The 23,498-nt window shown below is 35.9% G+C and overlaps 2 protein-coding genes and 1 long non-coding RNA gene across 13 annotated transcripts in view; 2 read left to right on the top strand and 1 right to left on the bottom strand.

Moving 5' to 3' along the window:
* Nucleotides 1-3,679, top strand: part of HAT1 (histone acetyltransferase 1) — a 43,363-nt gene extending 39,684 nt beyond the window's left edge. For all 8 annotated transcript variants that reach the window (XM_006921189.2, XM_025039421.1, XM_025039420.1 and 5 more), the window contains one exon: nucleotides 2,797-3,679. In XM_006921189.2, the coding sequence (XP_006921251.1) occupies nucleotides 2,797-2,964 (168 nt within the window). In that variant the 3' untranslated portion in view covers nucleotides 2,965-3,679. The remainder of the gene's footprint in view (nucleotides 1-2,796) is intronic.
* A 9,983-nt stretch (nucleotides 3,680-13,662) lies between these two features.
* On the bottom strand, nucleotides 13,663-15,868 carry LOC112470328. The gene is made up of 2 exons (XR_003042946.1): nucleotides 15,721-15,868; nucleotides 13,663-15,508 (listed from the first exon to the last, which is right to left on the bottom strand). It is a non-coding gene; the product is annotated as an uncharacterized LOC112470328 (long non-coding RNA).
* Nucleotides 15,869-15,959: 91 nt separating this feature from the next.
* Nucleotides 15,960-23,498, top strand: part of METAP1D (methionyl aminopeptidase type 1D, mitochondrial) — a 70,410-nt gene continuing 62,871 nt past the window's right edge. Inside the window, exon 1 of one of the 4 annotated variants that reach the window (XM_006921193.3) lies at nucleotides 15,960-16,072. In XM_006921193.3, coding sequence (XP_006921255.1) covers nucleotides 16,033-16,072 — 40 coding nt within the window. In that variant the 5' untranslated portion in view covers nucleotides 15,960-16,032. Of the gene's footprint in view, nucleotides 16,073-16,440; nucleotides 16,580-23,498 lie in introns of those variants that run through there. The other 3 variants (XM_015596789.2, XM_025039495.1, XM_025039496.1) reach the window with 3 other exon arrangements.

Genomic DNA, 23,498 nt, shown 5'->3' on the forward strand with positions numbered 1-23,498 from the left:
GATTATATTTGTAAACTCTCTTGGAGCCCTTGAAAACTAGGCAAGGAGAAAGATTATTTTCTGGAGATGAATTCATATTCAAGACAAATGTTAAATAAATTGACATTAATACCATATTTAATTAATTTGCTGAATTAAAAATTATCAACAGCCCTAATCTATGGAGGAATTAAGTTTTTGTTTTTAGAGGGAGAAAATTATTGAAGCCTATAGAATGTCTATTCCAATCTTAAAGAGTTCTGCCTTTCTGTGTTTAATTTGTACAACTAATGTATGTCACTTTGCTGGATAGAAGTGTTCCCTAAATTAGTTTTTGCTTTGTTTTACACATTATTTAAAAGATTACTTTGTAATATACATATTCAAAGTGGAATATACAAAGTTTAAGAAATATTAAAGGTTAATAAATAACCTCAAATTACTTTTAAAATTGAACCATACCTTACATATTTATGAGGAACTATACAGAGTTTTATATTTTTTTCCATACAAATTACATGTATTTTTTATTCCTAGGTACTTAGAGCTCTTAAATTTTATTCACAGATTTACTGCTATGCCAATAAAAATTACAATAGAGATTAATTCTAATATCCATCTGAAAAAAAATGACAGTGAAGAAATTGAAGGTGGTAAGGAAAGGGAGAGATAACTTGGGGAAGTAAGCTCTTAGAGATTTAAAAACAGCATAATATTTTGAAGAAGTATGTTACTGGCACATAATTCATTCTATAGGTTATTTGGAACAAAACGTGTTAGTCTAGAAATGTTTAAGAATTTAATATGATAGTTCTCATGTATAAGAATTTATTAGGATTGAAGGCATCTTTAAGTAACGTAGATTAATAAATGTTACGGATGGTTAGCACTTTAGAAGAACAGTTTATATTTCTGTCACATACCATAATTTTTTGATGCATTACTTTCCAGTTCCTGAACTGTTCCTTAAAAAGGAGTTAGATGTTCCTATATGATACAGTCATGCCTCTTGGCAGAAAAAAATAACTAGTACAGCAGAAACAAAGCATTTATCATCCACATGATTGAAAAGTAAGGAATACACTGTCTTTCCTAGCCTTAGGAGCAATAAATTTGAATTCTCATCAGTCTCCAGAACTCATATTTAAAGTGTGGTCAGTAAATCAACAACATTAACATAACCTGGGAACTTGTTAGAAATGCAGAATCTTGCCCCACTCCAGACCTATTGAATCAGAATCTGCATTTTAACATGGTCCCCCAAAACCTGTGATCTGTTTGCACATTCAAGTTTGAGAAGTGCTGCATTGTATATTAATGAAGTTAATTTTTTTTTCTTTCTCATTATAGTAGTAGCAACCTCATTTATTTCACCAATTTAGACCCAGGATCAACGTAATTTTTTGGTAGTGTCAGCTCATTTTCAGTAAAGGCTTGTCTCCAGAATTTTTTATTGTTACCTAGTTTTAAGTGTACGATTATAAATATTGCTTAATTTCGAGCTTTTTAAGTAGTAATCATGACACATTTGCCTAATATTCCAAAATTATTACGTTCTCTTTTAAGAGACATTTATTAGTTTTTAGGATGGATTTAATATATTGCTTTTTTGTTTGTTTTTGTCTTTTGAAATGCAGTTAGATATAGGGACTAAGAATACAGACTTCCAACCAGATCATTAGGGTTTGAATCTTGGCTTCTCAGTTTACTACCTATATGACAGTTAACTCCTGTATCCCTGTTTTCCTTCATGTATCAATTGAAGAAAATTACAGTAACCTATCTTATAGAGTTACTAGGATTGCATGAGTTAATATATATGCAATTTCTGATCTCTGTGTAAATTGAAGTCTTTATTATATGTTCTTAAAAAAGAGGATTGATATAATCTAGAACAGTTTATCCAAAATATAAGAAAGTTTCCTCTATTGCAGTGTTTCATGTCTTGCATTGTTGCCATCCATCCATCCAGGAATCTTGGAGTCATTCTTAATTTTTCCTGCCCCACATCACCCAATGTTTTCTTCCCTAAATCTGCTCTGTCCCCTCCATCTCTGCTGCTACTGACTTGGTCTAGGCTTTCATCTCCTCTCACTTGAATTCTTTCAGTAGCCACAAACTTGGTCCCCTAGTCCCATCCTCAGCATTACTGACACCGTATTGTTCTGACACAGTGTCCTGCTTAAAAGTTGTTACCAGCTCCCTGTTACAAACTTCCCAGCATGGTGGTTTCCTTCTCAGTAAAATGGGGAGGTTGTAATAATATATATCTAGGTAGTAGAGACTCAATAAATGCTTAAAGTGTGACAGTGTTTGGTTTATCTTCCTGAAAGTCTTCCAACAGTTTATGTTAAAATTGATATGTGGCCAATAAATACTGAGTAAGGGAATTCAGAAATGAAACAGTGGCAGAAAGTTGCTGGCTTGGAATTAAAATTAATATAATTAATGATTGAATAGTAAAATGAAGAATAGTAGCGCTTAATCATAGCTGTCTTCAGTTAATGTATTTTATTTATTAAAGAAATATTTGTCTATATTGGTCAGTTATTATGCTTTGGAGAGGGGGCTTTCAGTTACATATATTTATATTTACCATCAATTGACACAAATTCCAGGTCTTCTGGTTAACTCCTTTTAGAGGGATTGTAATTCACGGTTAACATTATGGTTGGACTTCCTTAAGAAGACTGTATGGGACAAATTTGGGCATATTCCTACTATTCTTATTTTTAACACTGGAAACTTAAAATTCTAAGAATATAAAGAAACATATCAGCTTTCTTAGTTTAACCAATAATTGTGTTCATTTCTTAGAAAAAGCAGAGAGATCTTGCTAAAATGAGAAAATGTCTCAGGCCAGAAGAACTGACAAACCAGATGAACCAAATAGAAATAAGCATGCAACATGAACAGCTGGAAGAAAGCTTTCAGGAACTTGTGGAAGATTACCGACGTGTTATTGAACGCCTCGCTCAAGAGTAAAGATTGTACTGCTCTGTACAGGAAATTTGCAAATTTCTGTACATTGTGTTGTGAAAAATCCGATGATTAATTTTAAAATCTTGTAACATTTTACTTACATTAAAAGTTATCTATCTTTAGTTGAATATTTTCTTTTGGAGAGATTGTATATTTTAAAATACTGTTAGAGTCTATGAGCATATATGACATTAAAAAAAAGATATAGCTTCTGAAATACCACTGCAATTTCTTCCCTTCTTAAACAGTATAATAAATGCTTAGTTATGATATGCTAATGTGTGATGACATGATTCTTAAATATTTATGGTAAACTTTTTCAGTCTTGTTTAAAAAGTTTGGGTTTTAAGTTTTTATTATTCCTCCCATACTTTGCTTCTAAGATATTACATCTGGCACCTTTAAAACATTTCTATTAAGATCTTCCTAGTAATCTTGTTTTTCCTATGTGATTTTTCTAACTAGGAAATGTTCCTAGTATAGATTTGTTTTATTTTAGACAAACTATTAACTGTTTGTTAGGGATAGGGTGGATGAGAGAAAGGAAACTAGATACAGCCTAAAACCTAAATGTTTGGCATCAGATATTAATTGAAGATAATTTAGAAGTTAGTTTTACCATAAACATGTTATAAACAATAATGATGTAAGATAATAAATCAATTTATAAAAATCCAACTTAATACACCACTATTAAAATACATCTTGTGTAAAATGAGGTATATATCTGTTGTAATTTGCTATAAGGTTACCAGAATGTTGAAGTCTAACAAGAAAAAATCAAAGTTATGATAAATTGCTCAATATAGTGTTACTTTATTTTTATTGTAGTAGAGTATAAATAAGTTGTGTGATATGGAATCATTAAAAGCAAAAGTTTGGTGTTTATAATATGTGCCAATAAGGAAGGTATTATATGACACCAGAAATTAGATGTAAGTCGAACTTTACTTTTAAAATCTAATTTGTTCAATGCTTAAGGCAAAATCCCAATTGGAGGGGCACTATCTTGTCCTTAGGTCAGCTTTCCATTAGTAAAACCTGTCAAACATGGGATAACAAACTGGTACCCTCTGGACACAAAATAGCTGTGGCCAGCAGCATACAGTGGCACTAAGCCATCTCAGAATGAAGATGTTGTAAAATTCTCAGAAGCTTATATATAAATAAAACTTACTGATTTCTAAGTGTGTATATATATAATTTGTTACAGATAGAACTAGTTCAGTTAAAATCCTTTCTGAAACTATATGAAAACCGTTTGTTTTCCATCTAAATTAGCTCCTTTTTAAACTTTTTATTGAAAATTTGCAGTTGATGTCTAAAGATGAGCTCTGGGGTAAAGAAAAAAATCAGTGCAATCTGAACAAATTATCTTTCAGCATACTTTTGTAGAAACCATTAAAGCCAATGATACTAATTTCTTTACCTTTTTTTTTTTTTTTTTTAAAGCAATGTTCTATGTTCAGTTCATGGATATAAAGATCTGGTTCAGCATTAATCTTTGGGACTTGAAAAGCTGTACTTTCATTTGGAGTTAGAAGGGTAAAAGTCCGATAGTTCTGCACCTTGCCTAGGGTAATGAAATAACCAGGATAGCTGTACAGGACTAGATGAAACCTAACACAGCCACCCTCTAGGGCAGCGGTCCCCAACCTTTTTGGCACCAGGGACTGGTGCTCCTATGAATCTGATGCCTGATCATCTGAGGTGGAGCTAAGAAAGTGATGCTAGTGCTGGGGAGTGGCTACAAATAAAGATGAAGCTTTGCTCACTTGCCTGCCTCTCATCTGTCATGTGGCCTGGTTCCTCACAAGCCACGGACTAGTACCGGTCCATGGCTGGGGGTTGGGAACTTCTGCAATAGAGAAAAGCTGATAGCAAAGCCTCCAACACCACGTCAGAGAATAATTAGAACCATAGACCTTAGAATCAAATGATTTCATTCCTTAAATTCATTCTAAAGTTCTTTTTATTCAAATTTAAAAGTTTAACAGTTAAATATTGATTAAATAAGGTACTCATAATTCTTCCTTCTAAATGAAATTATTTTGCAGTTCTATATTTGTATATGCATTGTACATAGTTTTGTAACAAACATTTCTAGTGTTCACAACAGTTCCCAGAGATGTCCAATATTTCATGTTGATTCATCCATATTAAACCATTTACCTAGGGGTTTTTTTTTTATTATAAACAACATTCAAATGAATTGTCTTTGCATATATATGTTTTTGTATCTTGTAAATCATTTCCTTAAGATAAATTCCTGGGAAATAGAGTTATTGAGTCAAAGGGTAGGACTATGGCGTAGTTACATAAACATGCCATATTTTCCAGAATTACTAACAAATATGAATGTGTATGCTGGCTTTAACAATTTCAAAGTCATGGGATATTGATTATGTTGTTTTAATATAAAATCTCAAATTTATATCCCTTTGGCTTAATGGGAAGGCTATTTTTCCATGTTTTTGTGAAAATTTTCTCTGATAAGAATTATCTATTTGATTTTTTTAAATTTGTCTTTTGGGAATCTACATTCTCATTTTAGAAGTGGACAACAGATCCAGAGGTTCACTTGCTTAAAGCTACACCCATGAATTAGTGGTAAAGCCAAGACTATACCCTAGGCTTCTGACTTCTTCATCTTCATCTTCATCTCATCTTCCATCAAGTAGGCCAGCCAAGTCTCAAGCATGTCAGCCACTCTTCATAAGAGGGGCTCTTCATAAGAGGGGCTTATTTTTAATTACCATCTGGAAAATACCTTGCTTGCACAACATTTGCCCTAATCACCAGAGAAATACCCTATCTGCCTTCTTGTTTTTATAATCTTAGAGGAGCAGGTATTAGAGAAAGTATGTTGGATTGTAATGACTGAAGTTATTGGTGCCTCACTTGAAGTATAGCTTGAAGTTCCTCATTTCCTGTCAACATTTTCTACTTTTAAATAAATACAACCTTTCTGCATTTCCATATTCCTTTAAATCTTTAATATATACATTTGATTCTCTTTGTATTATGTGCTGTACTAGAATTATACAGTGCATTTAATTTACTCATTTGGCCAGAATTGTCTTTACATTTATAATAAGTAGTATACACATAGTACAAAAATGTTAAAGGGCATACAGTGAAAAGCTCCTCACCCCAATCCTCCAGAAACAACTAGTTTCTATCTTACATATCTTTCAGAGATATGCATAAATGAGCATATATGTATATCTTTTATATATTTTATATACATATGGTAACCTCCCACATATGTTGTTTCCTAACTTGCTTTTTAAACTTAATATCTTGGAGATTACTGGAGCTATCTTGTTTAATGGTTGCACAGTATTCCATTATATGGATATACCATAAGTTATGCTCCCAGTCCTCTATTTAGGTTGTTTCCAGTATTTTTCATTACAAACTGCTGTGCATATTCTTGTGCATGTGCTGTGTATACATGTGCAAATACAACTGACCCTTAACACAGGTGTTAGCGGTACCGACCACCTGTACAGTCAAAAATCTGTATAACTTTAAGTCTGCCTTCTGCATATGCAGATTCCAAGCACAGATAAAATACAATTGTCCTTGGAACTGTGAGGGTCCACTTAAGTGCAGATCTTTTTAAATCCACATATCAGTGGACCTGTGTAGTTTAATCCCATGTTTTTCAGAAATCAACTGTATACCTATAGATTAAAGCCCGAGAAATCAGACTTTAGTCTGACTTCATTCTTACAGTGATTATACTAAAATTATTAACATGAACTAAGGTTACAGAAGCTTGATGCTTTACCAATCTGGAATAAAGTCTATGCAAACAGTAGTATGTTGGGCTTCAACCAACCTCCCTCACAGCTAGAATTATGAATTATCTTAAAGGCACAATGAGTTGAATGCTTAGGCCTATGCACATGACTTTCTTTTTGTTTATTCCTTGAGTCTTGCTTAGCTCTTCTCAAACCTTATCCAAAAGAACTGCTCCACAGCAGGGTTTCTCAACCTCAGCAATACTGACATTTTGGGCCAGATCATTCTTTGTTGTATGGGGCTGCCCCGTGTACTGTGGGCTGGTTAACAGCACCCCTGGCTAGATGCCAGTAGCACTACCCCCACCTTTAGTTGTAACAACCAAACACGTCTCCAGACATTGCACATGTCCTCTGGGAGGCAAAATCACCTTGGTTGAGAACCACTGGTACAGGAGTTTGAATACCTTTCCATTGTCAACACTATTTTTTATTACGTAAAGTGGACATAATATAAAATTCAAAATGAGTAAAGAGTATTTGATGAGAAGTAAGCTGCCTTCCCTTCCATCCAGTCACCCAGTTCACTTCTCCAGAGGCAATTTTACCAGTTTTTTTTCCCCCTTCAGTTAATTATCAGTCTGTAAACATAATTTTTTAATACAAATGATGATATACCATATGCATTACTCAGAATCTTCCAGTTAAATTTAACTCATACCTTTATTAATACATATTAGAATACTTCAATTCTAAACACCTTCATTCTGAACAGCTGTTTGATATTCCATAGTTTGATTTCACTGTGTTTAGCTCAATCCTATATTAATAGGTATTTAAGCTGTTTCCTATCTTCTACTCTTACAAGCAGTGGTGCAGTGAATATTCTTGTGTGTATTCATTTTGCACATGTGGGAGTACGTACGCAAGATAGTAATGGAACTGCTGAATGAAAGTGCATGGACATGTTACATTTTGGTAGGTTTTGGACATATTTGAGACAATACAGAAATTTGAATGACTAAATTAGATGGAATTTTGTTAATTTTCATAGTCGTGATAATAGTATTGTGATTGTGTAGAAGAATGTCTTTATTCCTAGGAGTCACATGCTGAAGTATTTAGGATCAGAATCATGACATCTGCAAATGATATTCAAAAGGTCCAGAAAAAAAGTATATGTGGGTGAGATATATATACATACATAAACATAGACATATCTCTGTGTATAAACAAAGCAAACGTGAAAAAAAATTTTAATTATTGAATCTAGGTGGAAAGTATATGTAGGTGTTCAGTGTAAGACTCTCAACCTTTCTGCATGTTTTTAAGTTTTCAAAATAAAAATTGAGAAAGAAGATATTGCATATATATATGAAACAAAAACAATACTATGAAAAAGGAATAATCAGTGAATAAGAAAGAGCTCTTAGAAATTTAAAATGAGTGTTCTAATTCAAGCGGCAGAAACTTGGGGTATAAAGTTGAAGAAATTTCCCAGAACATCAAAAAGAAAATATGATAGAAAAGATAAATCAATGTGGGAAATCTGAAAACCAGCTTATTTTCATTTCAGAGAGAAAAAGTAAATAGAAGGACGTTATCAAAGAATGAGAGGATAAGTCCTCAGAGTTGAAGAAATGAATCTTCAAATTAGAAGGGCTAACTGAAGGTTGAGCAAGATTAAATCATCTTCACTAACATTTATTGAGTACTTAACATCAGTCATCTTGGTTCTCATGAAAACCTTCTGATATTAGCCTCAAGTGAGATTATTTCACCCAAGGTCAAACAATAAGCAGCAGAGCTAGGATTTTAGCCTAGGCAGTATAATTCACATGGGTTCTTAACCATTATACCACTTACCCAAAAAGATCCACACATGGGCTAAATTATTAAATTTCAAAACAATGAGCATAAAATAAAGATTCTAAATGCTTTCAGAAGGGAAAAACATGGTAACCTGGGAGAGGAAAGGAATTTAAATACGATTAGACTTTTTATCAGCCATACTGCATGCTAAAAGACAATGGAACAATATCTTTAAAATTCTGATGGAAAATTATTTTGAATCTAGAATCCTATATCCAAACTATCAGTCAAGTGTAAGAATAAAATAAAGGTGGTTTTGAAGATGTAAGAAACCGGAAGTCTTACTTCACACCTTTCTGATAAAGTTACTTGTAAATCTATTTTAGCAGCATGAAGGCAAAATCAAAGTGCATGTATGATGTGGAATCTAAGAAATAATAAAACTGATCTGATTCCAACAAAAAGAAATGAGATAGCAAATGAATTGCATGTCTTGGAATTGGTCCAAATTACAATAGAAAATTATTAACTCCAGAAAGAAAAAGAGTACAAGAAAGTCAGAGTCCAAATATAATAAACTACAGTTGGCATGGCTTTGAGCAGTAACTAGGAACAGAAATAGTTCAAAGTGGTTGAGTATGGAGTCAGACAGACTAGGAAAAGGTGGGATAGGAGACTTGCTTTTCATTATAAACCTTGTTGTAACTGCATGTTTTTAAAAACTTACTTTTAAATGAAATTTTGTTTAAATAATATTATATTGTACAGCAACTGAAGCTCCATATAATTGTCAAATGAAATACAACTGTAAACCAAGGAAAATTTTTAAATTAGTTTACCTGAAGCAGACTGCGCTCAGCCTGACTTCCACAAAGCAGAACTCACAAAAAAACAAACAAAAAAAGTGAAGAGCTTTCTTATAAATAAATAAAGAAAGAAAGAAAGAAAGAATGAATGAATGAATGAATGAATGAATGAATAAAAGCGATGCTCAGTCCTTTTCTTTGGAGACTGATTCTCAAAGAATCATGGTTAACCACCCATGCAATTTTTGGCTATCGAAAACAAATTGTCTCTACTTTTGTTATCTTGGTTCTATGAATCAACAGACACTAAGTGAAAAACCAAAGTTTAGAATTTTTATGTCATAATTTGGGGGCTTTCCATTAACCCTGTGGAGAAATACAATGCAATAAAAGTGTAATGCTATTTCATGAATATCTGAAAAGCTATGTTGTATAAGATGCTACAAGGAATGCCATATAAATGTCATAAAAAAATATTTTTTGAAACCTACAGTGTTATAATGTACACAGGCTGGAAAAGGGATGAATCTTCTGTCTTACAACCTTTCTGGACCTACCTTTATCTTAAAATCGGAAGGGGTAGAGTTAGAATTGGATTAGGTGATCTTTGAAGCCCTTTCCAGTTCTTCAACTGTATACTCTCTCTTCCAACTTAATAAAAGCCAGTTGGAAAATGTGCTTTGGTTAGACTCTCAGTTCACCTGGACAGTTCTTTAGATTTCTGATTAATAATTTTGGCAGGTGAATCTGTGTGGAAGTCTTGGGCTGTACAGTTTGTTTGCCTGGCTCTCAGAGTCCCCTTTGTGAAGGCTGTAGGGCCACCCCAGTGAGGCTTGTTTGCTGTCTGTTCCTAGAGCAGCTGCCGCTTTTCTTCCTTTATCCTTTATCGAGCAAAAGAAACTGCAGTGATGTTTGTATGTGCTTCAGATGAGGAGAATGGTCTCCAGACAGGTTATTCTCTGGGCTAAAGTGGATGGGGTGAGCACAGAGCAGCTCAGCTCAATGGGAAGAGAGGTGGAGGCAGCATCTGCCCTCTTGTTTGTTTCAACAGTGTCAATCTTGAATACAGAATTTGTTGAGTGAGAGGCGAGCAGAAGTTAAGAAATGTACTACTGCTTAGTTTGTCAGCCAGTCTAGGGAGTGGAGGTGGAGAGTGGGAGGGAAGAAAGGGACATACTGCTAGTTTTCTTTTTCTATTATTAAATCCCTTGTTATTTCATAATTACTTTGAGAGTCTTACTGCAGTGTATTTTGCATAACTGTTAACTGACCAAAGAGTATTGTTTCATGCTTAAAGATAGGCTACATCAAAATCACAAATATTTTCAACCTTTTGACATTAATGGTCAAACTCACGCAATCCTAAAGAACTATGTATTTTTACTCAAATGCACTAAGAAACAGCAAACACAGAACCAGAAATCCAGCAAAAGAATAAGCTAGATGGAAAAATATGAGAAGGTAACTAGGAATGTACCATCACTTCAGGAGGGAAAGAAAAAAAACAGTAAAATAATATTACAAAAGGGTTGAAAACAACGAAAGAAGAGAAACAAGTGCAAAGTGAAGACAAAAGGAAAAGAGATTGCACAGTAGACTGCTTGCTATAAAGACATAGGTAATATTATTCATTCCTGTCCTTTTGCATATGGTTTGCCTAGTCTGTTGTCTTTTATTGTATACAGATATGTATCTGCTCACGGTAAAAACAGATAGCTCCCCTTAGAAAGTCTAGCAAATGGTATATTGTAGGAAAAAACAAACTGGATGAATGTACCTCAACTCGCTAACAGTGATTACCTGGAGAGAGGTTTTCTGGGGGGACTTCTACTTTCTCTATTATACATTTCAGTATTTTAAAAATGTTTTTAAAGAGTACATATTACATATATGTATAAACAGAAAAGAAAAACCAAAACACTTTTTAAAAATTTCAACAAGGAAATTGAGAGCATTTTCCTTTTTCTTTTACAAATGTGGATTAGAGGTGCTACAGGAAGCATATTTCCCTTTCACCTTCATCTTTGCAAGGAATGAAGGAGATTAACAGGTGCAATCTCCTGGGAACTTATATAATTAGAGTTTAGCATTTTTCTCACTTCTTGGCAGCCAGGGATAGCCAGAATCTGTGACCCCTCGCTCCTGGCACTACTCCTATGGGGCGGTATTTGGTCTTCCTTTGTGGACAATCTTGTGAGCATGTTAGTCTCAGATTTTCAATTAGTTTCTTAAGAGCAAAAATCATATCTTATCTCCTTTGAGCCTAGCTAGCATAGGCACTTAAGTATATATGATTGGCTGATTGATCACTAAATTCTCTTGGAAACTTTTTACCTTTCTTCCTTACTCTGAATGGACTTCTTCATTCTCCAGAAGGATATAAGCAAGTGCTACTTTCCCAGGGATTGCTAAATGTGAATAGATGGCAGTTGCTAATGATACATATTTTTATTTAAATTTCATGGGGCAAATGCATGATTCTGCTTTAATCCAACTAACCTCAGAGCAGTTTTATCAGAAAACTCAGATGCATCAGTGAGTGAGGTTTGGGACCATCCACATCCTCTTCCCTATAGCCTTCCCAGACCTTCCCTCCCTTGGCCCTTGCCAACCATTCCAGGTGAGCAACTTCTCCTGCAATGAATGGGTAGGCTGTTATGCTGCATGATTTCTGATTACAATCTCCCATAGTATCTTTCAAACCAAGGGGTTGAACCAGCTTGAAAAGAATACTGGCCAGACTGGACTTGAGAGCAATAACTCCCGTAGGACAATACTTTGGTCTTACCCTACAGCTAAGTCTGCTCTGTCTGGTCCTATTCTACTCTGCTTACCCTGACAGACTGCTCAGGAGGGTGTAGCATGGTATTTGCTGAGCCCATTGGATTAGCCCTATAGATGGCTGTAGGTCCCTGAAATCTTCAGAATTTCAACATAGGATCAGGTAGGGCAATCTTGTTAGAAGGGGGTGGGGCTTAAAGTTTCATTTGCATAGAAATTATATGACTGAGAAAATGTCATTAGATAAATCAAAAATGTGAGGGGCAGGAGGGTCACCTACAACTAAAGCCTCTCTCCCTTGTCCCCCAGCTCTCTCTTGGCACTGCTATAGATCAAGAAAATGGGGAACAAGCAACAAGGAGAAATCCTCTTGATTTCTTATAACTGCCTTGTGTATGGCATCACTTTCCCTCAAAAAATATGGGGCATTTACACATTTTCGCTAAGGGTACCCTTAAATTATCCAGTAACATATTACCCAGTAACATACCAAATGATTAGTGTAGAAAATGACATTCTGCCAGCAAGTTGGCTAAAAGAGTGCCCTAGAAACTTTCTGCCTGAACACGTAATCATTTGAAGCTGGACACTTTACTCATTTACAGGGGTCTGGTCCAATCAGCTATTGAGACAGGTTCCTATAGTACGTACAGACTATGTTTATGCAGGACTCCCAGTTCCTGGAAAGAATGTTCATTTAACTTAAAAAACGTAAATAAATAAAAGTACTTCCTCATACTAAGGTTAGACAAATTAGTGGGCAGGACTGAAAATATTCTTTTCAAACCATAGAGTAAAATGCTAAGAAACGATCCTGAAATCAAATCAAAAGACCACTTTTTCTGATTCAGAGGGCAAAACTGATAAGCAAGGTCAGGAAGACTGAATGAAGGCAAGACGATAGCCCCACAAAAGCTGTGCAGGTCCCAGAGCACCAGCTTACTTAACAGGCCATAGAACTTGCTCTGCGTCCAGTAGAAAATACCACATTATTTCAGTTAGCTTTACAATGCGTTCATATACAACAATTTTCTTCTACAAATATGTAAGCATCTTAGTCTTTATTCTATAGCCTATGTTTTTAAGTATCTTGCATTATAGGTAATCCTAATGAGTATTTTAAAATCTAAATTTGTGAAACAAGAAACAGAATGATGTATTACAAAACGAAATTTATTTTTAAAGGATTTCAAGTCACATAATCGCCTAGAGCATTTTAAAAATGTGAATGTGAATTACAAATGCAATATGTACCTTACAGAAACTGAGATAATTTAAATATCATAAACTATATATAACTTGAAAAAGTTATATAGTATAAGTCTATAATAAAATATCATTAAGTCGAAGGAGAAAGGAAAAACTGACTTCAAAAATATGAATATCAGAATTTATTTCTGATTTATTTCTTTTATAAAAGATAAAAAGATTTTAAAAGATACTAATAAGACATGATCTTTTAAAAATGAAGGTAAAAGACCTATAAAACAATAATTAATCACAATTAATAAAAATATTTTACCACTGAAGAATGAATATTTGGACACAGAAACTGAAGATATTAAGAAGTTATACTTTATTTTCTGAAACCTAGTTTTGAAAAATTATTCAAGTTTTTATTCAAGAATCCCAAGTACAAATTCTGAATAATGGCAGAAGTTCAAATCAGTGAGGTGCCACAATATAATTAAACTTCATTTCACAAGTAGGAAGATGGGCAGAAATGGAGTAGAGAAGTGAATCAGCACTGGTTACTCATCTAAATGAAAGCATAATGCCCTGTGTGCCGAGGATCACAGAATATTAGAATTGCAAGGGATCTCAGATGTCAGTGGTCTAGCTCTTTATCCTATTGGTCAATATACATATATCATAAATTGATTTTAGAGGACACATGCTGGCAGCTTTTAATCCTTCTAATGTCAGAAGGACATAGTATGAAAACAGCCAAATCAAGGATCGGTGGATAAGCTATCACCTGTGCAAGTTCCTATCTGCTTCACTTCTTGCTTATCTTAGATATCCACATTCTATGCTGAACTTCTTGGGGATTCCACCAAGGTGGTGCTACCTGAGTCCTCATAGTGTTTCCTTTTCCTTATCTTTCTAGTTGCAGGTGAATAAACTGTGTACTTGTTTTCCACAGGTTGGCTGACCTGAATCATGTGAACATGTATTCAATTTTAGATGTGTTCAAAATTGGGATTGATGCCTTCTGACCTTTTGCTAGGGATTTCTAAGTGTTTTTGTCCCCCTGTCCCCCGCCCCTCCCTGCACACTTCCTGAGACTCTGTGCCCTGCTAACTCTCAGGCTCCCTTGCTCCATTCAGATTGTTGGTTTCAGTTATACAGAGGACAGATTTACCTCATTCAAAGACCTTCTCCTTGGAACTGATCTGAGTTTTAAAAAGGTGGAGCTTGAAATAACATGTAGGAATACTTTTCATTCTCAGTCTCGTCTGTCTTGTTTACATCAGTGGAAAACATTATTTCTCTTTATCTTTCAAGGTGACCCAAAAGCATCCAAAACTGGGTCTCCGAGAAGTATAGTGTATGTTCCCTAATGAACTTCCAAAATTCACTCTCTTTAAAAGTAAAAACATCAGGACTACATAGTCATTATAAAGAATGAGCCTGAGCTAAGTGTTCTGAGATTTGATGCTTATGATGAGTGGAAAAAACAAACTGTAACAGTGATTCCATTTAGAATATTTACACACATTTGCCTGTAAAAGGATGATGCACACAGTGGTTAACTGGAGAGTGGGACTGTGGGGCGCAGACAGAATGAGGAAGAGGACTTGCACTTTTTCATTTACTCATTTCTGAACTGTCTGAATTTTTCACTGAGTGTGTAATTAAACTGAATTCTTAAAAATTAATTAGGAAATATCACACACATTTACCAAGAATCCTTATCAATCTTCACTGCATTTAAAGTCCGGGAATCTGTTACATTCTTGGTTTGACTGGTTCCATGGAGCGTTCGATTCCTTCACCAGACTTTCCTTGAATTATCAGGTTCTTTGCTGGGCACAAGGCTACCAAGATGAATAATACCTGGTCCATGATAAGATGAAATCTGCCCCAGAACGCAGATAAGAGGAAAAGTGAATTTGGTACAAATGGGCACCGCCATCACTAGGGATACATCAGCTCCCTTACTTGACTCAGAATTGGCATTCTGCAGGCTACATCTTTTGGCAGCACGATTGGCAGACGTTATCATCACATTCTTAAAAGTCAAATTTAGGATTACGACTCCAGTTAATACCGCTGAGCAGGAGGCGTCCTTGGGGAATAAGTCCCCTGAACATACCCACTGGGGTACCCAGTATAGATTTTGCAGCTGCATATAAATCCTGTCTTGCCTGGAGTCTCTGCTGAGTAACGTAGATTCTGGAACAACCAAGGGGCAGGTGGTGACTTTGAACCAAATTTTACCTTTCAACTGAATCCAGAGAAATAATTTACCAAAAAAAAAAAAAAAAAAATGGCAAACGATGCAAAGTGCTATGTTGAACGCTAGATTGTGCTTTATTTTTTCCTCCCAACTTCACGTTTCCATGCACCAAAATGTTGATGCTACAAATACTGGATGCCACGCTTACCTGACCGGCTTCTTCCATCCCACCTGGGCGCGGGGGCTCAGCGCGAACTCGCGAACCGTGGCTGGAGCCCGCCTCTCGCGGCCGTAGCCGGCTCAGCGGGCCGCGGGTTCCCTCGCCGGCACCGAGGACAGAGCCGTTCCGCCGCCGGAGCTCCCGCAGTCAGCCCCCTGCGCGCACGCGCGCTCCCCTCGGGCGGTCTCGGTGCCTCCGGTCTTCGGCGCCTCCGGTCTTCGGCAAGGCTGCGACTGGACAGCTCCGGAGGGAGGGGCGGGGCGGCGAGCGAGGATTTGCGGCCACGTGACCTGCGCCAACATGGCGGCGCCCAGCGGCGTCCACCTGCTCGTCCGTGGAGGTAAGCACGTGGATGACAGCACCGTGGGGTTCTTACCGTTGCCTACTAGCTGTGCATTAGGGTTCAAAAGGATACACATTCGCGCTCAGACATCTCGGCGCACACGAATGTACTTTCAGATACTCCGGACACGCTCAGGCACACTCAATGACACATTGACACGCCGCAGGAACAAACAACACATTTGTTTACTGATTACTTGCCTAGACCACGACACTGCGTGGCATCTATTCTCAGGCACTCCTTGAGATGTTTGGGACGTTCTCTGAAATTTTCTTCCCCTACCTCAATTGTATAATTAGCGTTGCAAACTTATTTATTCTGACCGCGAAGCGATAAAACCGTGGTAACTCTGAAATGCGCCTGCACACCCCGTTGCCGTAGAGAAGGCAACTTGTGTCTGTTGTAACGATACAACACGTCTTTTGAGGAACTTGCAAAATGTGACTGTTTTCTTCCAGTGATTTAAGGTTAAGAAGAAGAGAAGTTATGTCTGGGTAGCTCTCAGTAAGTGTTATCTTTGTGTGCATGGTGAGATTTTAGTAAATGTACAAATGCTTTTGCAACTGACTTAAGAAAATATTTGTTGGATTTGAACTAGTTTCTGAATCCTTGTTGGAAAGAACTAGGAAGTTGTTTCAAGGATGGGGAAAGGGGAACTAACATAGTTTGACTACTTAGATGTCAACAGCCCTGCGAGGTAAATATTATTTTCATAGTCAATAGCCACCATTTATTAAGTGCCTTCTAAGTACTTGATGGTGTGTTAAGGACCTTACCTATGCTAGCTACCTTTAAAAACCCAAATGAGTTAGACGTTATTCCATGATCGCGGGTGAGAAAAGTGAGGCAAAAAGGTTAAATAATATAACTAAGTTCACACAGATTGTAAGGGGCAAAATGGGCATGTGAACATGAATTTGATTTTTTTTTTTTAAATGCTCATTCCTCTGCACTGAGCGGCATGGTCTCTCCATAGAAATGTAATTTTGAATTGTGTGTCAGATTTACTGGAGATTATTAGAAAAAAAGAGGTTAGAGTGGAGGAAAGTAAGAAATCTAAAAAGAAGTGCTTGAACTTAAAGCTGTATAGCCATGAGAGAGAGGAAGGAAGCTGGTGGAAGTAAACACTTAGACCTAAGCGTTATCCTGTTGTCCTTCCACAATTCACGTGGAGGGAGCTGAAGCTGTGCGAGGAGGTGGAGCAGACTGCTGGCAAGTCCAGCAGAAAGTCTAAGAAAGGCACAGTTGGTGTGTGTGTGAAGTAGTTTGGCCTTTCAGAGGGCCATGTGGCAATGTGTATCAAGATGTAAGGTATATATATACCTTTTACCTAACAATTATGCTTTTAGGAATTTAGTATAAGAGAACAACAAGATGAGCATGCAAAGATATATGAATAAAATGAAATGTTATAATAATAATAAAAATTGGAAATATTGGACAGAATCTGAAATGTCCACTGGTAAGAGAATGGCTAAATAAATTATGGTTCATCCATGCAATGGAGTGCTATGCAGCTATTAATAAAGATGACGTAGATGTACTGTAGACTTAAATAGTCATTAACATATACTGAAAAGGCAGGGTATAAAACAGTGTATCTCACATATGTAAAATTACATATCTTTGTTTTCTTATGTGTATGTATGCACAGAGAACTCTAAATGATGTTTACCCAGATGTTCATAGCTGGTGTACTAGATGGTGAGATTGGATTGATTTTTATTTTCTATGTACTTGATGTGTTTGAATTTCATACACTGAGCAGATAGCCTTTTTGTTATCCAAAGCGGTAACTTTATTTTTTTTCCTTAAAAAAAATTTTTTTTAAAGAAAGAAATACAAAAGGCATTAAATGTTTGACTGGGGCAAGGCCCAGGGGGAAAATGTCCTTTACTATGCATATACTCTGTAACAAAGCAAAATGTCTATATAATTTGTAATATAAGAAAGGATAATCTTCAAGATTTCCATGAAAACCGTAAATGGAAATTACTTATATAGACTCATTACTATAATTTAAGATGCATATAATGCCACTAATATTTTATTTTTTATTTTAACAAATGTAAAAAATATTTGTAAATGCTTCTGTTTATTTATGACTCTAAGGCCATTGATTCTTCCACTGAGAATCTATGGTGGTTACCATAGTGGTTTTTCAAAAATTTAACCTCTAGGTAGGGGAGGGGCTATTGTACATCACGAATTAAGTGCTTTAAACTTTTCTCAACTGACCTGAGATCCTTACTATCTTGTATAGCTTATGTAGGAAGTGTATCCTCAGTTTTGCCACACCAACTTACAATTAAATTTGGGGATACAGTCCATGTGTGATTTGGAAAATGCTAATATTAATAAGGAGCCTCCTGTGACTTAAACCGTTTTGTATTGCTAGCCAGAGAATGAAAATGAATTTTTGCTATATGATTGATATTTGTTAATAGATATCTTTCAACTGTATTATAATATGGCTTGTTACTATATAAATTAAGACATACTTAATCAAATCTTGGCCCTAAAGTCCCAGAAGTCAGATGTTTCCCTAAAGCCATGTTTGCTCCTAACGTTTTTCCTCTATTTGAAACAGTGCTCTATAACACAGCTCCTGTCTGTCATTGAAATTATGAAATTTCAGTGCATAGTACAGGACATGTAGACCCTCAATCATGAATACTCTGCAGTCATTTAAAAATAATGATATTCACCTATATTTGTTGACATAGAATGATATCTACAACATATATTATTTGGAAAAAGCAAGTTTAATAATAGTTCTATTTTTCATAATCAAGTGCTGATATCTCCATGTGTATGTCTAAGTGTGTAACGTAGCCAACGGAGATAGAGGGAAAGGGGGCGTCGGTCGGAGGTGGAGAGAGAGAGAGAGAGAGAGAGAGAGAGAGAGAGAGAGAGAGAGAGAGGAAGGGGGAGAAGAGAGAGAAAATGGTATTTACTTAAATATTCAGTTTTTATGAAATGGTCCCTTTCCCCAACTATTGGAAATCTTTGAAAATGTAGGTTAGATGTTACATATCTTAGTCGATGTTACATATCTGGCAAAGATGGGAGGAGAATAATATGTGTGCAAAACTTTGAACATTTTATTTTTTGACTTAAAACAACTTTTTCTAGTGGAGATTGGATTTCCTTTTAAGCTTTTGAGTATAGAGAATTTCCAACATACACAAAAGTAGAGAAAACAGTACATTAAACTCCCACATACTCATCACCTAGTTACAACAATCACCAATTTATGGCCACTTTTGTTTCATCTTTGTCCCTAGCAACTTTCCCTCCCCCAAGCTGGATTATTTTGAAGCATATCCCAGCTATCATAATTTCAACTCTAGATTTGTTATTTATATCCAAAAGAAAGGGAGTCTTTTTAAAATAATTGTTTTATTTTTCAGTTACAGTTAGCATACCTGTACATGTCATACAGGTATATGACATGGTGATTAGACATTTATATAGCTTACGAAGTGATCACTCCGATAAATCTAGTACCCATCTGATACCATACATAGTTATTACAATATTATTGACTATATTCTTTATGCTATACTTTACATCCCCATGACTATTTTGTAACTACCAATTTGTACTTTTTAATCCCTTCCCCTTTTCACCCCCCAACCCTCCTCCCATCTGGCAACCATCGAAATGTATCTGAGTTTGTTTCTGTTTTGTTTGTTTATTTTTATCTTTAGATTCCACATGTAAGTGAAAATCATATGGCATTTGTCTTCCTTTGTCTGACTTGCTCTCCTCAGCACAATACCCTCTAAGTCAATCTGTGTTGTTGCAGATGGCAAGATTTCATGTTTTTCATGGCTGAGTAATATGACAGGGTGCCTTTTTTATTTTATTCATATATTGTACTTATCAGCTCTAGAATTTCCATTTGGTTCTTTTCTTATAGTTTCCATTTCTCTGTTGAGATTTCCCAGTTCACTCGTTATGTCCATGTTTTCCTTTAAGTACTTGAATATACTTATTTATAATAGCTGTTGTAAAGTCCTTATCTATTAATTCTGTCATCTGGGTGATCTCAGGGTCTGTTTCTGTTTTCTTGACTGCTCTTTTTTTCCTTGATTGTGGATCACATTTTTATGCTTCTTCATTTGTTATCTAATATGTAATTGTATATGTTACATAATGGATAATACCTTGTGGGTAATATATTTTTTCCTTTAAAATATGTTTTAAAGAGTTTTGTTCTGGCAGACAGTTAAATTACTGGCAAATCTTTTTGATTCTGCCCAGCTTGGTTTTATTCTTTATTTTAACATTAGTCCTAGAGTGTAACCCTTACTCAAGTGCAGAGATCAGCAATTTTTTTCTGTAAAGGGACAAATAGTAAATATCTTAGGCTTTTGTGGGCCGCACGATCTCTACTGCAACTACTCGACCTTGCCAATATAGTGCAAAAGCAGCACAGACAATACATAAATCAATGAGCATAGCTATGTTCCAATAAAATTTTATTCACAAAAATAGACAGTGAACCAGATTTGGCTCACAGGTCTTTATTTGCCCACCCTTGCTCTGCCAGTGCATGGTTCTTACTCCTCAGGTGTGGTCTTTCTAAGGTCTCAGTTGAATGTCTGTGGGGCCCAGTGAAGTCTGTCTACTCTGGTTGTGCTGGGACTGTGACTTCTTTCAGTGTTGCAACCACTGGAATCTCTCTACTCAGCTCTCAGCCTGCAGCTATTGTCTGGTGTCCTTGTGCCTCTTTTCCAGTATCCTGCCACACAAATTCCAGCTGCTTCGACAGCCAGATGTCTGCTCTCTGCCTCCCTAACTAAGCACTGAGGTAATGTGCATGGCTTGGGCTCCACCTACAATGCCACAATTGGGATGGTTTCCTCAGGCAGAACGCTGGGGCCAACTGGGCTCATCTTGTGTATTTGTTCACTCTCAAGGTTCACCATCCTGCATTGTTCAATACCCAATGCCAAAAAATAGCTCCTTCATGTTTTGTCTAGTTGTCTAGTTGTTTACAGCAAGAGGGAATTCTAGTGCCAGTTATGCCAACATGGATAGAAGATGATGCCATTTTTTTTAAAACTATACATTTATTTTTCCTTCTTTCTTGCCCAACCCCCACCCCCGGCCTGAAATTTATTTATTGAAGCAATTGGTTAGTTAATCTGCCCTGTGGAACATTCCATATTCTGGATCCTGCTGATTATATGTCCAATGGGGTCATTTAAAAAATGTTCCTCTGTAAACTGACAGATCTAAGGCCTGGTTTGATTTAGGTTAGACTTTTTTTGTCAAGAATACTTCAAAAGGTGTTGCTTTTTGTGATGTTAGTGGTTATTGGTGATTATCACCTAGCTCCTTTAATTCATTAGTAGTTAGCAAAATGATAATATTTTAATTTGATTATACCTTCTTCATTCATTAGTTAGAAAATGTCTACAGAGAGAAATTTTCTCATCAAATATTTGATTCCAAGACCTCATCTTGGAAAGGAAAATTAAATGCTTGATTTGTTCTCTTTATTTACCAATTTTTAAAGTACAGTTGTTCTCCCTTATCTGTGGTTTCAGTTACCCTTGGTCAGTTATGGTCCAAAATATTAAATGGAAAATTCCTGAAATAAATAATTCATAAGCTTTAAATTACATGAAGTTCTGAATAGCATTATGAAATCTCCCATCATCCTACTCTGTCCCGCCAGGATGTGAGTCATCCCTTTGTCCAGAATATACACATTCTACACTACCCACCCAGTAGTCACTTAGCAGTGAGGCTACTAAATGTATTAGATCTGTTATCAGAGAAAGGGGGTGAGGTGGGGAGAGAAACCACATTCATGTAATTTTTATTATAATATATAATAAAAATTGTTATAATTTTTCTGTTTTATTTTTAGTTGTGTTAACCTCTTACTGTGCCTAATTTATAAATTAAACTTTATCATCGGTATGTATGGAGGGAAAAACATAGTATATGTAGGGTTTGGTACTATTCACAGTTTCAGGTATCCATTGGGGATCTTGGAACATGTCCCCCACAGATAAGGGGTACTACTGTAACGGATTTATCCTCCAAAAGTGACCAATAGATTGTTTAGAATCAAATAGATTTATTTTTAATTTTGTATCTACTTCTTTAATTTTCTGAAAGTATATGAAAGGTTCATGCAGTATTGAAATATAATTCTAAAACAGGATTATAAGATTCAAGATAGAAGAGCAAAAGCTATTGATGGAAGTAGCATTTGAAAAAATGAATTTAGAGAATTCTTCTTACAACTTAGAGTAGATTGTAGGGTAAAAAAGGATTGAACATACTCCAGAGTTTGTTGTAAGTTGAGTCTCAAAGTATTATTCATATTAGAGAAATGAGATGTCAGATCTTGTGCTAAGAATAAATATGCTTCTTATTATCCCAAGGGTGATTGTATATAAAATGAAAAGGCAACTGGGTAAAGATCTGATTTTGGATCCTCCTTCTACATCTTATCACATGAATTAAAGTAACTTACTTTTCCACTCAATTTTGCTATGAACCTAAAACTGCTCTAAAAATTAAGTCTATTGAAAACAATTTAATCTTTCTGAATTTCACTTTCTTCATCTGTTAGGAAAAAAGTAGAGGGTATAAAATTATCTAAGTCAAAAGAAAATTAAGTGAGAGAACTTATGAAAGTGCCTTGCATTAGAAATGTCACTTTCCTTTTCGCAGTTCTCCACTGGTTAAAGCAATCACAAGGCAGCCCAGATTCAGGGGAAGGAGCACGGAATCCCTCTTGGTGGGATGTATCAATGAATGGTGACATCCTAAGGCTGTTTTCCGAATGCAGTGGGAAAGGGGGAATGAACTCCCCAAATATATGCAACATTTTGTCTATATGAGCACCTTCCTGAAGGAAAATATGCCTGGCTTTTTTATTAATTTCTCAAAGTAAGATGTGATTGAATAAAAATAGCATCTCCCTTAGAATAGCAAAGTTGATACTCCTCCCATCAAGAGGTTGGATCTGTATCCTCTCTCCTTGAATCTAGACTAATGACAGCTTCAACTGAAAGAGAATGGAGGAGGTGATGCTGTGTGACTTTCTAAGCTGTCATAAAAGGGGATGCAGCTTCTGCCTTCTTCACTGGAACAGCCATGAGGTACCATGTAAGAAACCCAAATACCTTGGAGCTGCCATATTGTGAAGAAGCCAAGCCACTTGGAGAGGCTACTTGAAGGTGGTCCAGTCAGGAGACCTAGTTTTTGAGCTATTCATTGCAGGCACCAGACATGCAAATGAATGAGCCTTTACATGATTCCAGCCCTCAGCCATTGAGTCATCCCCAGCCTTCAGGTCTTCTTGACTAAAGACCTCAGAGATCATGTTGCCTCAGACATTCATTTCCGAACTCCTGACCCAAACAATCCATGACCATCATAAAATTATTAG

Source organism: Pteropus alecto, unplaced genomic scaffold (genome assembly GCF_000325575.1).
Source record: "Pteropus alecto unplaced genomic scaffold, ASM32557v1 scaffold3, whole genome shotgun sequence".
NCBI lineage: Eukaryota > Metazoa > Chordata > Mammalia > Chiroptera > Pteropodidae > Pteropus > Pteropus alecto.